The 16,996-nt window shown below is 45.9% G+C and overlaps 1 protein-coding gene across 5 annotated transcripts in view; it reads right to left on the reverse strand.

Annotated features, from left to right (window-relative positions):
- DNM3 (dynamin 3) overlaps positions 1-11,194 on the reverse strand; it is a 171,771-nt gene extending 160,577 nt beyond the window's left edge. For 4 of the 5 annotated variants that reach the window (XM_056497824.1, XM_056497823.1, XM_056497822.1 and 1 more), the window contains exon 1: positions 10,995-11,192. In XM_056497824.1, coding sequence (XP_056353799.1) covers positions 10,995-11,140 — 146 coding nt within the window. In that variant the 5' untranslated portion in view covers positions 11,141-11,192. Of the gene's footprint in view, positions 1-10,994 lie in introns of all 5 variants that reach the window. The other variant, XM_056497820.1, reaches the window with a different exon arrangement.
- Between the last annotated feature and the right edge of the window lie 5,802 nt (positions 11,195-16,996).

The following is a 16,996-nucleotide window of genomic DNA, read 5'->3' on the forward strand; positions in this document are numbered from 1 at the left end:
GGGAATTAGGAATAACAGTTCTTCACTAGGAAAATTAAAATAGAAATACAGAATTACAAAGAACAATCCCAAACCCTGCCAGAGTCAGAATCCAAGCTGACACCCGTCAGTCAGTCAGGGTGTTGGCACAGTCCCATTCAATGGTGGCTGCATCCTCCTGCAGGGGCAGATGTGGTTCAGCTGGAGCAGTGCTCCTGGAGAAGGTGCAGTTTCCTCTGAAGGTGCAGGGATGATGTGGAAAGGTCTGGCTTTCCTCTGGAATGCAGTGGAAAGAAGGTCCCTTGGTGTCCAAAATCTCAGTTTTTATCTGGGTAGGAAAGGCTTGGCTGCTCCCCTGGCTGGAGCATCTCCCAGTGGGATGATGGAATTTTATCAGTCATGCAGATGATTGCCCAGCTGGTTTAAAGCTGGCCCATTAGCAGATAATATGTGCCAGGAGATCAGGGTCACTGCCCCACCCAGCTCAACAGATGGGGACAGAATACACATTTCTGGCCACATCAACCCAACACACACATCCAGTTAATTTGTAACTGGAGAACTCTGAATGCTAAAAACATACATCTGCAGACCTATTTTGCAGATGTACTCATTCTATCTCACCTGCTCCTGTGCTCACCAACAACAGAGAGGATCCAGCAGCAGATCCTTCACTCACTTTTAATTCATTACAAAGCAAGGTGTGTCCAAGAGATGGGAAATGCACTTTGCACTAGGAATTATGTCCATGAGATTTGTCATCGCTGATACAAGACATCACTGTATTTATTCTTAGTGGCTTTGGAAGCACATACTCTCTACCCTTCAAGTGACAGTACAAAGATAACCCTAGAACACGTTTTCAAGAAGTCTCAAAAGCTTTAAGGCACTGCCTCAGCTGTGCTTTGATGCTCTCAACCATGAGCCTTTTTAAATGCAGTAACACACTAGTGTTTCTACATGACACTGATATTTGGCCATATATCAGCTCCAAGTACAGAGACCAGCTCTTATTTTCAGTCACCACTTGATCCCTCACCTCCTTTCATTAGTTACAGAAGAGTAAATGGTTTTTTGTTTGGAACAATGTCTGTCAATCAAGGGTCTCCCACACTTTGTTCAATGGCCTACCATAATGGGCCTCACAGGAAGATGTACTAGACAATTAATCTGCTTTACTGAAGACCAATGATATCTATCTTAATTAGGCCTACCAGGCATGCTAAATGCATTTTAGAGGCTGTGGATTTTCAGTGATCTCAGATGTTTCAGCTCCTGAAGTCCTGTACTGATCTTTCCAATTTTTAATTTTTTTTTTTTTTTGAAACCACATAGCATAGATGGCTGGTGCTTAGTTTGTGTTTGGTCTCAGTTTGCAGCAACCATTCTTTCAAGGTAAATATTCCTTCTACTGCTGTATCATTTTAATTAAGCTGCTCAATCAAGCACAGTAACTACACATTCACCCCCCTTCCTAGGGCTTTAGGGGCAAAAAACAGACTATCCAGACACCTTTGGGCTGTCAACTCCTCCTCCTCTCAAGCAGGGTACATAAACTTGGTGTTTTTGTGAAGCCATTTTCCAACCCATCAATGTCTTTCACCACCACTGCTGAGCTACTGGACCTCAACAGCAAAGCAGGGACACCCCAATTATCATATCCATCACTTTCAAGTAAGAACACAGGTTGAATTACAAGTCAAGTGTTGAAAATCTTACACAGCACTACAGCTAGCAGCCTAAAATGTCTCTTTGGGTCCCTATTCCCCTCCACTCCTTTATGGAATTGAGAGCAACTATAAAAAAATCCCAGAGGGCAATGTTAAAAAAATAAAAGTCTACCCAAAAAGACCCAGCTGTGGGAATATGAGTGTGTTGATTCTAAATATGACAAAAAAAATGTATTTTTGAAAAGCTTCAAATAAGCTGGCAAGGGATTCCAGTCACACTAGCTGGGCATCTTCATAACAAGGATGCTCAATGCCAGTGCTTAGGTGAGAAAGCAAAGCTTGAGATTTCCTCTTCATGCAGAAGACTGGAGAAAGAGCAGGCTCAGAAATCCCTGTCATTACACTTCTCTTGGATCTGGAAGATGCTTTCTGTAAGTAGCAGCAGCATTTCTGCCCAACAAGCTGCCAGAAGTTATTACATCTTCCCCATTAGAAATCATAGGGCTATGAGAAAATTAGTGCCAAAAATTACCCTGGTCCCAATGGTAAAGTCTTCCATCAAACAAAATTGGAATCAACGGGTTCTCCAAAGTAGGGGCTGTTTGAACTCAAGTCTAGGAAGGCACAGACCCTCTTAGACCAATCTAATGCTGGACTTTGACAGCAGTGACAGTACCCCACATCACATTTCCACACAGGAAAAAGGCGAGACTGTTCACCTACCCAAGGAAAGAAAATGCACTCCCTGGGATTAAGGAAAATGTCTTTCACATGACAGAAAGTTTGAAAATCTAAGCAATGCTTACAGGACTGCAAACTTGCTGTACACAGGCATGAAAACCTGCGAGGCAAAAGGCCAGGAGTGTGAGATGAAGAGTGCTCTGTTTGCAGCGCTGGGCTCGCTGGATGAACAGAGAGGGAAGCTGCCAATGTGCAGGCTCGTGGGCAAGGCACGGTATGCACGATGCATCTGTCCTCCCTGGCAGCCAGCCAGCACTCTGCTGCATCATCCTCCTTCCATTGCTGAAAATGCCCTTTTTCCTCTTCCCCTTTTAAGATTTTACAAAAGCTTCTGCTATTTCCTGCCCAATGGTGCTCCCCGTCAATTCCGCGGTGGTGGAAGGGGGAGAAAGGAAGCACAAAACACAAAGAAAGCCCAACAATTCTCAGAATTTTAGTGTCAAAAAGAATAAAGGAGACTTTGCAGGACAACTCATTCTCCCTAATCAGATATGTTTGCTTTTAGGAGAGGACTCATTTGCATAGGATGTTGGTGCATAAAAGCCCATCCATTCTCAGGCTGAATACTAATGCAGCAAGATTCTGTATCTCAACAGAAGAAAAAAACAACAAAAATTCTTGACTCACTTTAAATTGTTGTCAGTGCTCTAAATAGACCTTGGCTGTTTGGGTTTTTTTCCAATCGCTTCCAGCTGCCAAATGCAATTAACAATGTTTCTTTGGAAAGATCTGAGTAAGAAGTTTTCCTCCATAATATAATCAGAGAGAAAAATCTGAATGCAAGGATCAGAAAGGAAACATGTCCCAACAAACCAGGCATATCAGCTAAATTAATCTAACTACTACAGAAATACTTGCATTTAGCAAATAATTCACCCCTTGACACTCTGTCAAGACAAACCTTTTACATATTGTGGATTCCAGTAGTTACCAAAAACCCAGAAAAAATTATCTGCTGCTCTCCCTCCCAAATCCCTCTCTCCTGAACTGGGATCCATCAATACAGACTTTTTAAACAGTAGCACAGTATACAACCAGCTGTGACACATCCTAGTAAAATCCAAGAACTTTTCAGAAGCATTGTGAAAATACATTTCTCTTTTGTAGTAGGCAAGGTGTCAAACTGTACAATTACCTTTTTTGGTATAATACAAGCCATTTCAGACCATTTTGCAGAGCTGGAATGTAACTGGATTCAATTCCTGTACTCCCTCTGGAATATATACACAGTGGGAACTGCAGTAAAAAGAGCATGAATTCATCAACAGGAAGACAACTACAGAAGGAAGGGGGAATGGAGACTGGTTCCAAAACAAGTGATCCAAGTTTCTCCAACAGCTTCTCTTCTCCAGCCATTTTATCCTTTTCTACCTGCCCATTTATCCTTCTCTGAGCCCATGGTATGGGCAAATTAATCTATTGTCCAGGACAATGTGAAATCTGTTTAGCTCAACAGTGAAATTTAATATCATCTATGATCTCCTATCTCTCTGCTCACCAGAAACTGCATTATTACCACAAGAAAAATTTATACTAGAAATCTGACCAAAAGAGTGTTTTGTGCTGCTACTTCCCAGAACACTAAGAAAGTCATTAGGCTGCAGGTCTCAGTCCAGACTCCTGAGCTTCTCAGTCTCTCTCCCAGATCTCACAGACACAGAGGATCTTCTGTCAATGTTTGTTTAGCACCTGAACAAATAAACAGGTGAGCACACAAGGACACAACACTGCCTCTGATGGATTATGCCAAAATTTCTTCAGCAGCTTCAGCTTGGCTGATGAGCAGGGCTGGAAGAGAGCCCATTTCCCCCTGACATGAGCAGAAATGTCTCTCACTGGTTCTCATCCTTGCCACACAGAGCTCTGTGCTCTCTGCAGGTGAGTTACACACAGGCAGCTTCAGAGCATCCTCTAGAGCTGAGCAGTGCACAGAGTAAACAAGGGAACAAGTGCCTGAGGTTACTGGGGCTTTGATGATCTCATCTGTGAGGGCTGAAATCTGTATTACACACAGAGACAATCTCCTGCACACCTAAACAATGAAATCTTGGTGATTTTGCACAGGAGTTAGAAATACCATGCTAGGTACTGGATTAAAAGTGTGACTTCCACACACAAATTATAAAAGCTGACATTATCAGCAGACACTTGGGTTGAAAATCTCTCTTATCTGCAGCTACAGTCTCCTTTACATCCCAGAGGCTATCACAAACAACAGTGCTTGGCAGCACATCAAAGCCCAGCACCAGTTAAATGGGATTTTGCTCCTCTCTAGTTCAATAATGCTGCCTTGTTCATCTCGATGCAACTTGCTGAAGAAAAGGATGCAAGGTCACAGTTAAATAATGCTCATTTCCTGTTCTCAGCATATTTACACTACAGGTTTACACTGCAGACACACAGCAGTAAAGGGAGTCCCAGTAGCCCATTACACGTGAGCACAGCAAACTTGGGGAATTCACAGAATTATATTTACTGGAAGGCCTCTCTATGTTTAAACCCACTCCCCCCCCCAAAAACAGTAAGAAAATCAAACCAGAAAGAGCAAAAAATTCTCTCCTCCTCATGCCTGCAATCCAGGCACTGCTTGAGACACCCATAAATACTTGGAGGAGCATCATCAATTTGCTCAGTGATCAGCTGAGGGAAGGCAAACCACAAACATCATCTCTCTCTCAATGACTAAGCTATTGCTGGTGCCTTTTTGGGATGAGAAAACACTGCTACATCTCTGCTGTTCAAAGCAGAATCCAAGGCTCAGTTTTGGTTCCACACAGAAATCTAAATCAGCCATCACTCAAACAAGAGAAATGCATAACAGCAAGTTTTAGACAACAGTTATCCCACATTGACTTTAAGATTATATGCTACCATCTTCCTTTACAGATAGAAGCAAGTTAAAAATAAAGGAATAAAAATCTATATTCTACATACAGTTAAGGCATGTGTGAATACACATGCAAGTAATATTTTAAAAGCAGTTTGAGGTCACACAGTAAAGATTGGCAGAGAGCAGTGTCACTCCTGATATTTACTGGTGAATGTCCAAAAAATCCCATTGATAACATCCACTTATCTAAGATGGAAATCCTTGTTTGCTATTTCATCTACACAGGAAAGTGACATAAACTTGAAACATCAGCAGCAATGCCCACCAAGAAACAGCAAGACAACAAAGGTGTTGGTCATTTGTTGATTTCAACACTACAAAATCCCAAGTGTGGGCTCCTTCCTGAAGGCAGTGAGTAACAGGATTTATAATATTATACTAAAGTCTAGAGAGCAGGCATTCTGTCAACCTTTCAGATGTGCCTCTGTATTAAAAACCAGAAAAGTCTGGATAAAGTTGAGTAGATTCCTATGGTCTGAAAAAAAAGGAAAGAAAAAACCCAACCCATAGACCTCTCCTGAGATGACTGCTCTCCTTTAAAAAACGATCAGAGGAGTGCAGCCACCTGCAGTACCTTGATGGATTGAACTCCCACTAACAGCTGCCACTGAATCTGTAGCACTGATTTCTCACAAGGCACTCAAGACCAGACTGGGGATTTTTTTGAACATTGCTTTTTGCAGGTTTTTGAAGTTTTTCTGAAGTCTAGAGCACAGACATCAAATACTACACTTGTGTTCACTAAATGCTGCAATACCCTGATCGTACACAGCATGCTGAAGTTATAGTAAGACTATGTATTCTCATAGGTACACTTAACAAAAGTGAAGTGTTACTTATTGATTTAGCATCTCTAGACTGCTTGATCCATTGAACTTAAATGCCAGAACAAAGATCAGAGCTCCCTACACTGTGCCTGCCTCAAGGCAGAGTATAGCTTTTCTTAACTGGCAAAACTTAAATGCCAAAAGTAAGAGACAAATCCTAAAAGTAATTTTAAAGGAAAGAAATTACTTTATATGTAGGGTGTTGGTGAAAAAACAGCGTATTTGTTTGCATGTCTATTTTTATAATACACATTTCCTTTACTTTGTACATACCAATTCTCAAGACTTGAAGGAAAAAAAAAAATTTAAGTCCACAATGGAATTATTTTTAAGGACAAAACCAGGCCACCTGTATCCCATCTAAACGAAGAAAAAGGACAGCCAGCTTGTTCTTCAATGTATAAATGCAAAACCTTATTCAGGGAAGAAACCCAAATGAGCCACTGTCTCATTTGCTGCTGCTTCTAATTAATGAAATACCCAGAAAATTCTTGCTTTCATTGCACCAGAGTATTTTGATAACTGGGCTAATATACTCAATACTGTACTCCAAGCTGTACTATGGCTCCATTAGTCAGGAAAAGGAGTGGCTGACTCTCATTTCCAGAAGATCCTTAAGATTAAAATAAGAGTACACAGCACCATGTCTCAATTTGTATCTCAGTTTGTATTCACTTTGACTGCTTAGCTTTTTCATGCCTGTTTCACAAAAGAGATTTTCTGTAAAGTAGTTTTCCTGTCGATGCCTAGTAACTCAAAGAATAAAATACCTGCACCAATCTTAATACATCTCCCTCAGGAAGCATCAATCTAAATATGTGTCTACATTCTTCAGAAAAATTTTCTGCTCTAGCAGACGGAGTTAAAGTCCCTTCTCTTCTCCTAATGACTCAACGCAGTCTTTTCACAACCGCCATCTCAAGCAGAACAGAATGAGCTGAGCACACGAGGAATAGTAATTTCAAAAAGAAATAATCACTACATATGTCATAATAAATAGCTCTACTTACATGCAGTAGCCCTAAGATTATCAAAAGCATCTCAGTTCAAAAAGCTGCAAAGCTGAATAACACAATCAGACCTCGGGCTCTTAAAATGAAAGTGCCTGTTTGATTGTGACTGACAGGCTTACAATCAAGAGTTCACATCTCTTATAAAACAATGATTTGGCCACATGCAGTTTGTATTATATTAAGCAGGAAGGGAAGTGAAGAGCTTTCAAGTTGGAAGCCTAATTATTAATTTCTTGCTATTTTTAAGAGTAAAACAAGGTTCTGATTGCTGAAGAAGGAGGGCCTAACAAGGTAGCTTGCTATCTGTGCCTTCAGTTATCTGAAAAAACCCATTTGGATACAGATGAAATAATAGCAAGTGCTTTCTCTCCAAATACAGTTTACAGGGATTGCTTCCTGCCATTAGTTTTAAGTAATGCTATTATTATCAAAAGCAAGTTTGAAAAGCACAAACAACATATAAGCTCCTGGCCCTGAAGTGCTCAGGAGCACAGGATTAAGAGAGGCCAAGTGCCTTCTCCCACTGGCAATCTGCTGGCATTTGTTGTTCGACTCCCCTTTGTGCTTCTGAATCACTCTCCAACCAAATTCTACCAGAAGGCTGCATTAGATCCTTTGCTTCAAACACTGCCTCATTTTGGGCACATTTACTCCTGTTACAAAGGGAAGCAGAAGGAGGTAGGAAGAACATTTGCTCTTCAGACAAATTCATTTCCTCAAACACATACCACGAGCTCCAGTTAGGAACACATAACCCGTAAATGGAAATGACTGCTGTCCTCAGGTGCTCTCTGGAATCTCTGTTTCCATCTAAATGCAACCAGAATCCTGAGAGAAAAACCTTCACACACAGTCCTTGACTACCAAAAGAAACTGTCTCCTTACACACAGAGGAGCAGCAGGTAAAGACAAAATCCTCCAAATTCCTGCTAAATCAAATAGCAGCAACAACGGACACTTGGGAGATTTAATACTGCTTAGTTCACAGCCAGCCTACAATGAGACAAGTAGCTCTGGGTGTCACACAATTCCTGCTCAATCAACACCACCATCAATGCAAAATACACATGAACTAATCCCAACATACCCTCTAGCCTGCTGGTAGTCATTAAGGATCCTGTGTGCACCTGAACAGGCCCTGGTGCTACCCGGGAGACAGTGATGGGTATGTGTTATTCAGCAGGGCCTGTGCGATCTGCCAGCCCACACAACTGTGCCAGCACCACATTCCTCACAACCCTTCTGAAAAATTATGGCAGTGCATAAACGGGATGGTGGATAACCCTGCACAGCACAACATGTTTCCTAGGACCCATGACAGCTCTAACTCTTGATACCACCTGCAAGTCAGAAAATGGTTTCTACTGTCCAAGTGCAAAAAAACCCAGTAATCTTTGCACAACCAAAGATATTGTGAAGACTGAAACACCCACAATGCTACAGTGGCTGCAGACAGCAGGGAACAACAACCTGATCCTAGAGCTAAAACCATCTTACCAACCTCACTGACAAATACAGGTTAACAACCAGCAGCACGTTTGTAGCAAGACCGACATTCACATGGAGTATATCATGTCTTCCTCATACCCATTACAGATATCCCTGAAGAAAAGAGATCTTCAATGTCTCTCTGCAGGTTAAGAGCTCAAAATCTACTAATGACAATGATTCATGTGGTAAAAAAACCCCACAACCACAAAACAACCCAAACCAAAATAACGAAACAGAAGCCATGAGAATTAATGCTCAAACTTGAGAGCAATGCAAGGACTGTTTTATTTCGACGTCGATTTCAAAGCTGTGTTAGCATCAGTTAAAGCTGCCCCGTGGCTGCCAGAGGCCATGCAATATACCAGTAACAAAGAGAAATGAGCGCAGCATGGCTCTGCAGGGAGACCTGCTACCTCTACAGGCCGTAGTAAGACAGATGTGGATGAAACAAACTTGCTTGCAGAGAGCAGCTGCATTATCCCATAAAAATAGGAATATCTAATGGCTTACTAAAAAGAGACACAGGCCATTTGTCTGCTGATCTAACAAGCAAAATCCTTCTCTGAGCTCATGGATATTTATTAATCTGGTTCTGAGGGTTCACAACCAAGTTCTCACAGCTTTAGCAAGGGCACATCTGCTGACCACACATACTCAGCCTGGAGGAAAGGCAAAAGTAAAACATCCATGCTCAAGTCTTGTGGAATAGGTTTGAAGCAATGCAGTTTAATGTCATTTTTGCAACTGGCTCCAAGGTTGCAAGTAGGGAGATACTACAGATCGGTTCATGCTGGATCTCAGGAAGTTACTGCATAAAACAATGATGTGGAACTCTGAAAGAATCCAAATTCCAAATCCCATGTGACAGACATTCTGACGTTTCACAGTAGCCTGGAATCTCTTCTCTGAAGAGACTGTCTTGAAGCATCTGCAGGCAGCACAGTGAATAATTACACAAGTGGAAGAAGTTACTGCCCTTAGCTCTCCCTCAGAATTCCTCCTAGAAATGCCCACATCTCCCAGCCTCTTGGCCAAACAGGCCAGATCAGCACAAACTGCTCATTTGCACCTTTTGCTCCAGGCAGGCACATCCCGGCGGCTCGAAAGAACAGCTCCACCTGCGGATCAGACGGAGCAGATCCCTCCGGCAGCCGGGCAGCGACAAACACCTGGGAGCAGTACGATCTTCCATCGGCACAGCTGGATCCAGAAACATCTGCCCACCTCACTCAGCCCCGACCCCAGGGACCAAAATATCCTCGTTGAAGAGAAAAATGAAGGTGTTTTCTTCCTTCAGCACACGTGCTTTGCACAGCTTTCTAGACACGTAGCTCAAAACGTCAAAAGGTTACCAAAATAGTTTTTAAGGACTTGCTTAGAGAAAACAGTAATAATTTGATGGCCAATCTGAAGAGCTTTCTGAAGATCTCATTTATGTTTTTTAAACTCGAGAGACTTGGTAGTACTGTCAATATCAGCAGCTAGCTACTGTCTTCAAGGAGAAAGAAGAGGAAGAACTGATATTTAACAGAGTCAGTTCTGAAGAAGAGATGAAGAACCACTACACGGTATTTTTATATCAAAAGCTACTGCAGCCTGACACACGGCCAGGTTGTTGGAGCGTCACAGCATTTATTATTACCTTCGGTGAAGATCTCCGCACATCAAAGTCCCCCGATCACCGACACACCACAGTATTTCGACCCCATAATCCGGACTAGGACCGCAGCATCACCTGCCCCTGGGAGCCCGCGGCTCTTTGAGACAAACGCATCAGGAACTTCATCAAACAGCACGTGAATCCCGTGTTTACCTCGGGACGTCTCCAGCCTGAATCGTCAGGCTTCCCCTTTTGCCGTCAGTGATTTGTTAGAAACGATGCGCACGCTGGACTTGACGATCTTGGAGCTCTTTTCCAACCTTAATAACTCCGTGATCGGAATACCCACAGGCGCGTTGGGACGGTGCGATGGGATGGGAGGAATGAGCCGCCCCGAGCCAGTAGCCCACCGAAACGAGGGTTTAGGGCTTTAAACACCTCGCTGCTCTCAGGCAGCGCTCACCCACACCCACACGCACACCCCGAGCGGGCACACGATCGCGCCCGCCCCGCAGCCGCGGCGGCTTCCCCGCAGCGCGCACATCGCATCGCGGGCGCTGCCGGGCCTCGCCGCCCCCGAGGCACCGCAGGGGGAGGGACAGCGAGCATCCTCGGTGGGGACCGAGCACCCACGGCGGGCTCGGAGCCCCCCAAAAACCCTCCTCGTCCATCCCCGCCCCCACCGCTCCCCATCGCCGCTCTGAGGGGGGCGCGCGCTGCGGGCCGTGAGGGGGGCGCTGATGGGGAGGGGGCGCGGGGGTGCCGTGCACCGCCGCCCCTCACCTGGAGACGCAGTTCTCCAGCACGGAGCTCTTGCCGGCGCTCTGCCCGCCCACCACGGCGATCTGCGGCAGGTCGAGCAGGCAGTTCTGGCCCAGCGCCGCGAAGGCATCCTGCAGCCGGTTAACGAGCGGGATGAGCCCCTCCATCCCGCCGCCGCCGCCTCCTCCTCCTCCGCCGCCGCTGACAGGTAACGGCCGATGCACTGCGCATGCGCGCCTCCCTCCGGGGCTGGGGGCGGGGCCTCCGCGGGGCGGCCCCGCCCCCTCCCGTGCGGCTCCCACGGTTGTCCCACGGTTGTCCCCAAGTCCCTTCTTCCCCCCGTTGTGCCAAAGGCCCGTCCACGCTCACAGTCAATGGGTTGGATTTATTTATAGTTCTGCGCAAAAAGATGGCTGGGTGGCAAGTCCACATGAGTGTCAAAAGTTTTCCCCTTTTTGTGGATTTTAACAAACTAAGGTGTTGGTGTTTATTGGCTACAAGGTATCTAGTTCGCTTATTAATTAGTGTTCTGCCTTCTGTTGGTTAATGATCCTCTTGCTTCCAATGCTAATCAGTCTTTTCCTTGGGTCAGTGGGTTTTTTGGATCGGTGGTCTGTGAGTCAGTGGTCACAATTTACCCCTGCCAGAGCTGATTTCAGCACAGCTGCTCAGTTGTGTTTATCCGTTTCTTCCTTATCCTGGGTATTCTGCCAAATATCCTTGTAACCTCTAAATTCTGCATTCCTTGTCCAACTAGGAGTGGTACAGCCTTCTTCCCTTTGGTAACCTCCCGCTAGATCTGAGATAACTGAAATATGTCGAGCCCTAAACCTTAAACCTTAAGGCAATTCTACCAATGAGTAATTTGTCTTTCTACCACCTGGACATCACTTAGAGCTTGTTTGTTAGGGATTGTTATTTCACAGATTGTCCAGAGAGGCTGTGGAGTTTCCCTCACTGGAGATATCCCAGAACCAACCGGACACGATCCTGTGCCTGTGCTCCAGGATGACCCTGCTTGAGCTGGGAGATTGGACCAGATGCCTCCACTGTGCTCCCTGACCCATTCTGTGATTCTGTCCATCGAATCTCTCTATTCTTGAATTTGTTTACATATTTTCTTTGCTGGTTCTCATGGGACAGATCCCACTGTTCACACAGGTGCACTTGTCCTCCACCCTAGAACTAGATTGTTCTGTTAATGAGCTCCCATTCTCCAAACAGCTTCACACAGGAACTTGTAACTTACCTTCACCTAGAAGAAGTGACAAGCCAGCTAATAATCCAGCAGAGTAAGGCCTGATTTTATGAATTTAGAATGAATTTTAGAATTCTTCTCCCTGTCTACAAGGCTCAGCCACAGGCAGGAGTGCTGCCAGGGTCAGGCACATTCCGAAGAGGAGCTGGATCCAGGCAGGGCTGGCAGCAGGTGGATGGCTCAGGAGGTCCAAGCTATGTCACTGTGTCACTGAAGAGGGTTCAATTAAAAATGCACACTGAGGCTGAGCTCAAAGCTCAGGCACACAACAGAGGCGAGATTTATCCATGATTACTGGCAGCAATTACATCATGAAAATATCCAAAACACAGACTGTGGAGTCCTGCAGTGATAAAAGTTATCCTCTCTATTACAGCACACACTGGCCTCAATCAGCGTGAAAAGCAAAACAAAAGGGAGCTGTGAACATCCTGCAGGCTGATGGAGACTAATGATCTGGAGGATTATCAAAGCTTCTTGGCCAGAGCTCTCAATAAGTGTAAAAAAATTACAACAGCCTTACCCATAACTCTGGAAACAAGTAACAGCTTTTAATCAGTGTAAGGCAGAGACGGCTTCTCCTCGCTGCTGCAGCTAGATCACAGCCTCTGGGAAAAGCCTTGCCATCATTTCTGTCTAGTTGGGAGCCTGGGAGTTATTGACATAATTATGCCAATTAGCAGCATGATTATTTCTTTCCCCACAAGCTATGCCAGGAGGCACTGGCCTTCCTCCAGTTCACAGGTTTCTACGGGGGCTGGAAGTTGGGAAGAACATTATGAGTGTCAGAGCACTTTGTACTGCCCCCACGAAATAATTAAGATTTGTAGAGGAGCAGCCTGGCCATAGGATTGCATCTCCACAGGAGACAAATGAAGATTGAGAAGGGCATGATGCCTGGGGAGCAGCACCATGCACACCTTCAAACTGATAAGCCAGGGAACTGTGCTCTCTGTGAGGTCTTTAAATTACAGTTTTTTCTGCTTCCATGATTAAAATAAAATAAATTAGGAAAAGTTTGAGTTATTCCCTCAAGTCTGGGAAGTTTCCAAACCAAACTTTTTTGTCTGGCGAAGAAGTTAACGCCACTAAATGTCCGCATTCACCCTGCAACTCTCTCACTTAAAAGATCCAGTCTCCCTCCTCCAAAAAAAAAAAAAAAAAAAAAAAAAAAAAAAAAAAAAAAAGCCACAAGCAGCCAAGTATGGATTCCCCACCTTCTGGAAAAATCACAAACAATTCCATTATGGATGCTTGTGTCATCATGAGAGGTTTTCCTCATTTTCCCAACAACTCCAAGAGAACAGGGAAGGAGAGAGGAGAAGCCTATCTTTAAGTCTCTGCTTTTCCTGACTGACTTCTCTGGGCAGCTTGTTCCAAACCCCCGTGCAGAGCCCAGCCTGGCTTTCTGAATTTGCCAAGATTCAGAGTGGCTAAATCAAAGGAAACAGGGGTGCTACTAACAGAGACCATTGCAAAGCTTCTTGCAACAAATAACCCTGAAATACAAGACCCAAATCAGTGCCAGGAGGCCATGCTAGAAATTGTACTCTGGGAGAGCAGTAGGTGCAATCCCCAGGAGCACAGAGTTGTGCTGCTGACTGATTTAACAGCTAAACACGGTCTGATTTTAGTCTGCTGTGCTCAGTTGTGCCCCACAATAATTATCATTTCCTTTTGCTGCGTGCCAGGCTCAGCAAGACGAGAAAACCTTTGCCAAGCACCTTTGCTGGCATGGCAGGAAGGGTGGGTGCCCTGCTTCCCAAGGTGACATCCTGACTCCAACAGCGTGGCCTGATGTCACATGTCACCAGCACAGCCCCCAGTGCCTTTCAGATCAAGGCTACAGACAGCAAGCTTGTCCTGCCACGACTTTCAGAAAAATAGATGGCAAAAATAGCCTGGCTCCAGGGTGCAGCTGAACCCACAAACTCACGCACAGACACTTCTCCCTAACCAGGCAGCATGACGCTAAAACTAAGGACATTTGGACCAGGTCCCCAGGCTGCTCTATAAGCACACACCAGTGCAATTCCCCCCAGGAGAAATGAGTTCTATGTAAAGCAGCCGAGTGGAGACTTGCAGATGCCTGCAGTGAAGAGCCAGCCACGCTGCCCTGCCCGAGGGAGCAGAGCTCAGCAGAAGCTGCATCCCCTCCCCTGAGAACAGGCAGGTTCCTTTTCTCCAGGGACCTTCCCCACCTCCTTCTCGCTTCGGACACAAACGCGGAGTTTTTGCAGAGCTTTCCAGGCAGGTGATGGGCACAGAGCGGGAGGAGGTGTGGGCAAGGAGCCCGTGCAAGGGGGAGCTCCCAGATTCTTGGCTCCGCAGTGAAGGTGCCAGTCAGCATTATGCCTGTGCATCTGCCAGGACCTCAGCTCAGACCTTGAAGCTGCAAAAGATGGAATTCAAGCTCGGGAGAGAAAGCCAGAGTGGCTGCAGAGCTGTGATTAGAGTAGTGGCTGCAGCATTTCTCCGTGTAGAGAGGATGTGCTCTCTGCCTTCCCCCCACAGCCCGGGGCGCTGCTGACTCACTGATCCCAGGACAGCCCAGTCCCTGTCCCATCGCTCCTCTCTCCTGCCCTGTGACCTCCAGCTGCATTCTTTAGTCGGGTACATCCAGTCGCAGGGTAGAAAAAGGGCACCGTGCTGCATTGCAGCCTGCAGAGATGTTTCCCTGCAGCCCTGAGCACCCCAGGAAAGAGCTGTACTCCCTCCCTGCAGCCTGGCAGCACGCCTGCTTCCTTGGCCACAAAGCCTGACAAGCCAAGAGCTTGCCCAAGGGAAGATTTCATGGGCAAAACACTTCCCACGTGCTTCCAGCCTCTGGGAGTGGCTGTTGCAGCCTGTGCTGGACCATGCCATGCAACATCCCCAGCAGTGGGGCCAAGGTTCTGCTCAGCTGAATGAAGGGAATCAGCCCAGAGCTCAGTCCCTGCAGCTTTTGTTGCTGCAAAGTCTCTCCCTGCTGCTTGCTGTACTTTGAGCTGATGACAGTATGTCCCTTACCCACCTCCACCCTGTTCCTGAGAGGGAACTGGAGTCTTGTCTTCTTCTCTTCCTCTTCTCTTCTCTTCTCTTCTCTTCTCTTCTCTTCTCTTCTCTTCTCTTCTCTTCTCTTCTCTTCTCTTCTCTTCTCTTCTCTTCTCTTCTCTTCTCTTCTCTTCTCTTCTCTTCTCCTCTCCTCTCCTCTCCTCTCCTCTCCTCTCCTCTCCTCTCCTCTCCTCTCCTCTCCTCTCCTCTTCTCTTCTCTTCTCTTCTTTCTTCTCCTCTTCTCTTCAGCCCTACCTGGGCTGTGACACTGTATGGGGTGTATCTGTGGCACCCCATCAGTGCCTGCCTCAAAGTGCCTGCCTACAGCCACCCTGGGCCAAAAAACCTCTCTGCATCCTTCCACCCAAGCTCAGGAAACTCAGGGCTGACCCACCAACTCCCAGTGTTTCATTTGCTGGGTGGCAGCAGGACATGGATGCGATGCTCTGAGAAGGGGCTGGACCAGCCCAAAGCATCCCCAGCTGGCTAAAACCTCACACCCGAGCCTTGGGGATGAGTTACACCCTGCTCTTTCTGTGCTGGGAAAACCAGAAAGGAAAAAAATCAACATCTCAGTGCCAGAGGAGGTTGCTAAGTGATGGAAGAGCTTGTTTCTATCCCGCCACTGACAGCGTGCCTACGCTGCAAGGGGAGGAAGTGAGGAGTAAGGGATGTAAACATGAGTACATTGCCAAAACACTCGACAGAATCTCCCTCGCCAAACATATACATTAGCTGCATGTTTTGGCTGCCGGCAGAGGAATATTTACTATGTGTCAATTACTGCAGCCTTGGAGCGTTTTACCTGCAGGAGAGGATTTGCAGCACTCTAGTTTTCCAGCAGAAATTAATTTCCAGACCAAAGTTGTCAGGCTATCAGTAGCTGCAAGAGCAGCTGCAATGAACTGAGATTTCATCCTTACATTGTTTCTAATAGATGGCTTTTGTTTTGCCACCAGGAAGTGGCGTTATGCAGCATTTTGGAAGCACAACAGAAAGGCAGGACTGGACAAGGGAGGGATGAAGGCAGCCTTTGTATGAGCTCCTGGGGAAGAAAGGAGATGGTTTCAGTGAAATAAAGGGCACACACAAACCTATGTCATTAAGATTATGTTGAGAATTGCAAACTAAGCTAAAAAAACCCCAGAGTAAATGCAGCAGTGCTGATCTAGTTGAGAAATTTGCCATTGCTAAGCTAGGTGGATAATAGATATCTTTCAAAACAGTGCTCATCACAGAGGAGCTTTAGAAACTGCATGGGGCAAGCACACTTCAGCTCCAGCTTCAGCTTTATTTCTTCCCCTATGCTGTGCTGAACTCACCACAGAACTCACTCTTGCCAGCCTTTATCTGAGGCAGGGAGCAGGCCAGCCCTGCTCTCCTGGGCCTAGGAACCATCAAAAGCACTTTTTAAAAAAAGCATCTACTCCCTCTGCGTAGATGCAGGTTGGCCCAGGAAGAAAGTAGGGCACCCATCTGTCCCTCTGTGTGAAGGGGAACAAGGGAGGAAGCATCAGAGAAAGGATCTGAACAGAGCAGTTCCCAAAGTAGAACCTGCTGGCAAATTCAAATGAAAATAAATGCCCAGTTGCTGATCAGAGGGAAGTGCTTGCTGGCAGCAGAGCTGCCATGGTGCATCCTGGACACAAACAGCCCCATCTCCTGCTTTGGTGCAGTGCCCCCATGGTCCCCACTGCTTCAGAGGCTGAGAGCCTTTGGGGTGTCCTTTTGA

This window comes from Oenanthe melanoleuca, chromosome 8, assembly GCF_029582105.1.
Source record: "Oenanthe melanoleuca isolate GR-GAL-2019-014 chromosome 8, OMel1.0, whole genome shotgun sequence".
Lineage (NCBI taxonomy): Eukaryota > Metazoa > Chordata > Aves > Passeriformes > Muscicapidae > Oenanthe > Oenanthe melanoleuca.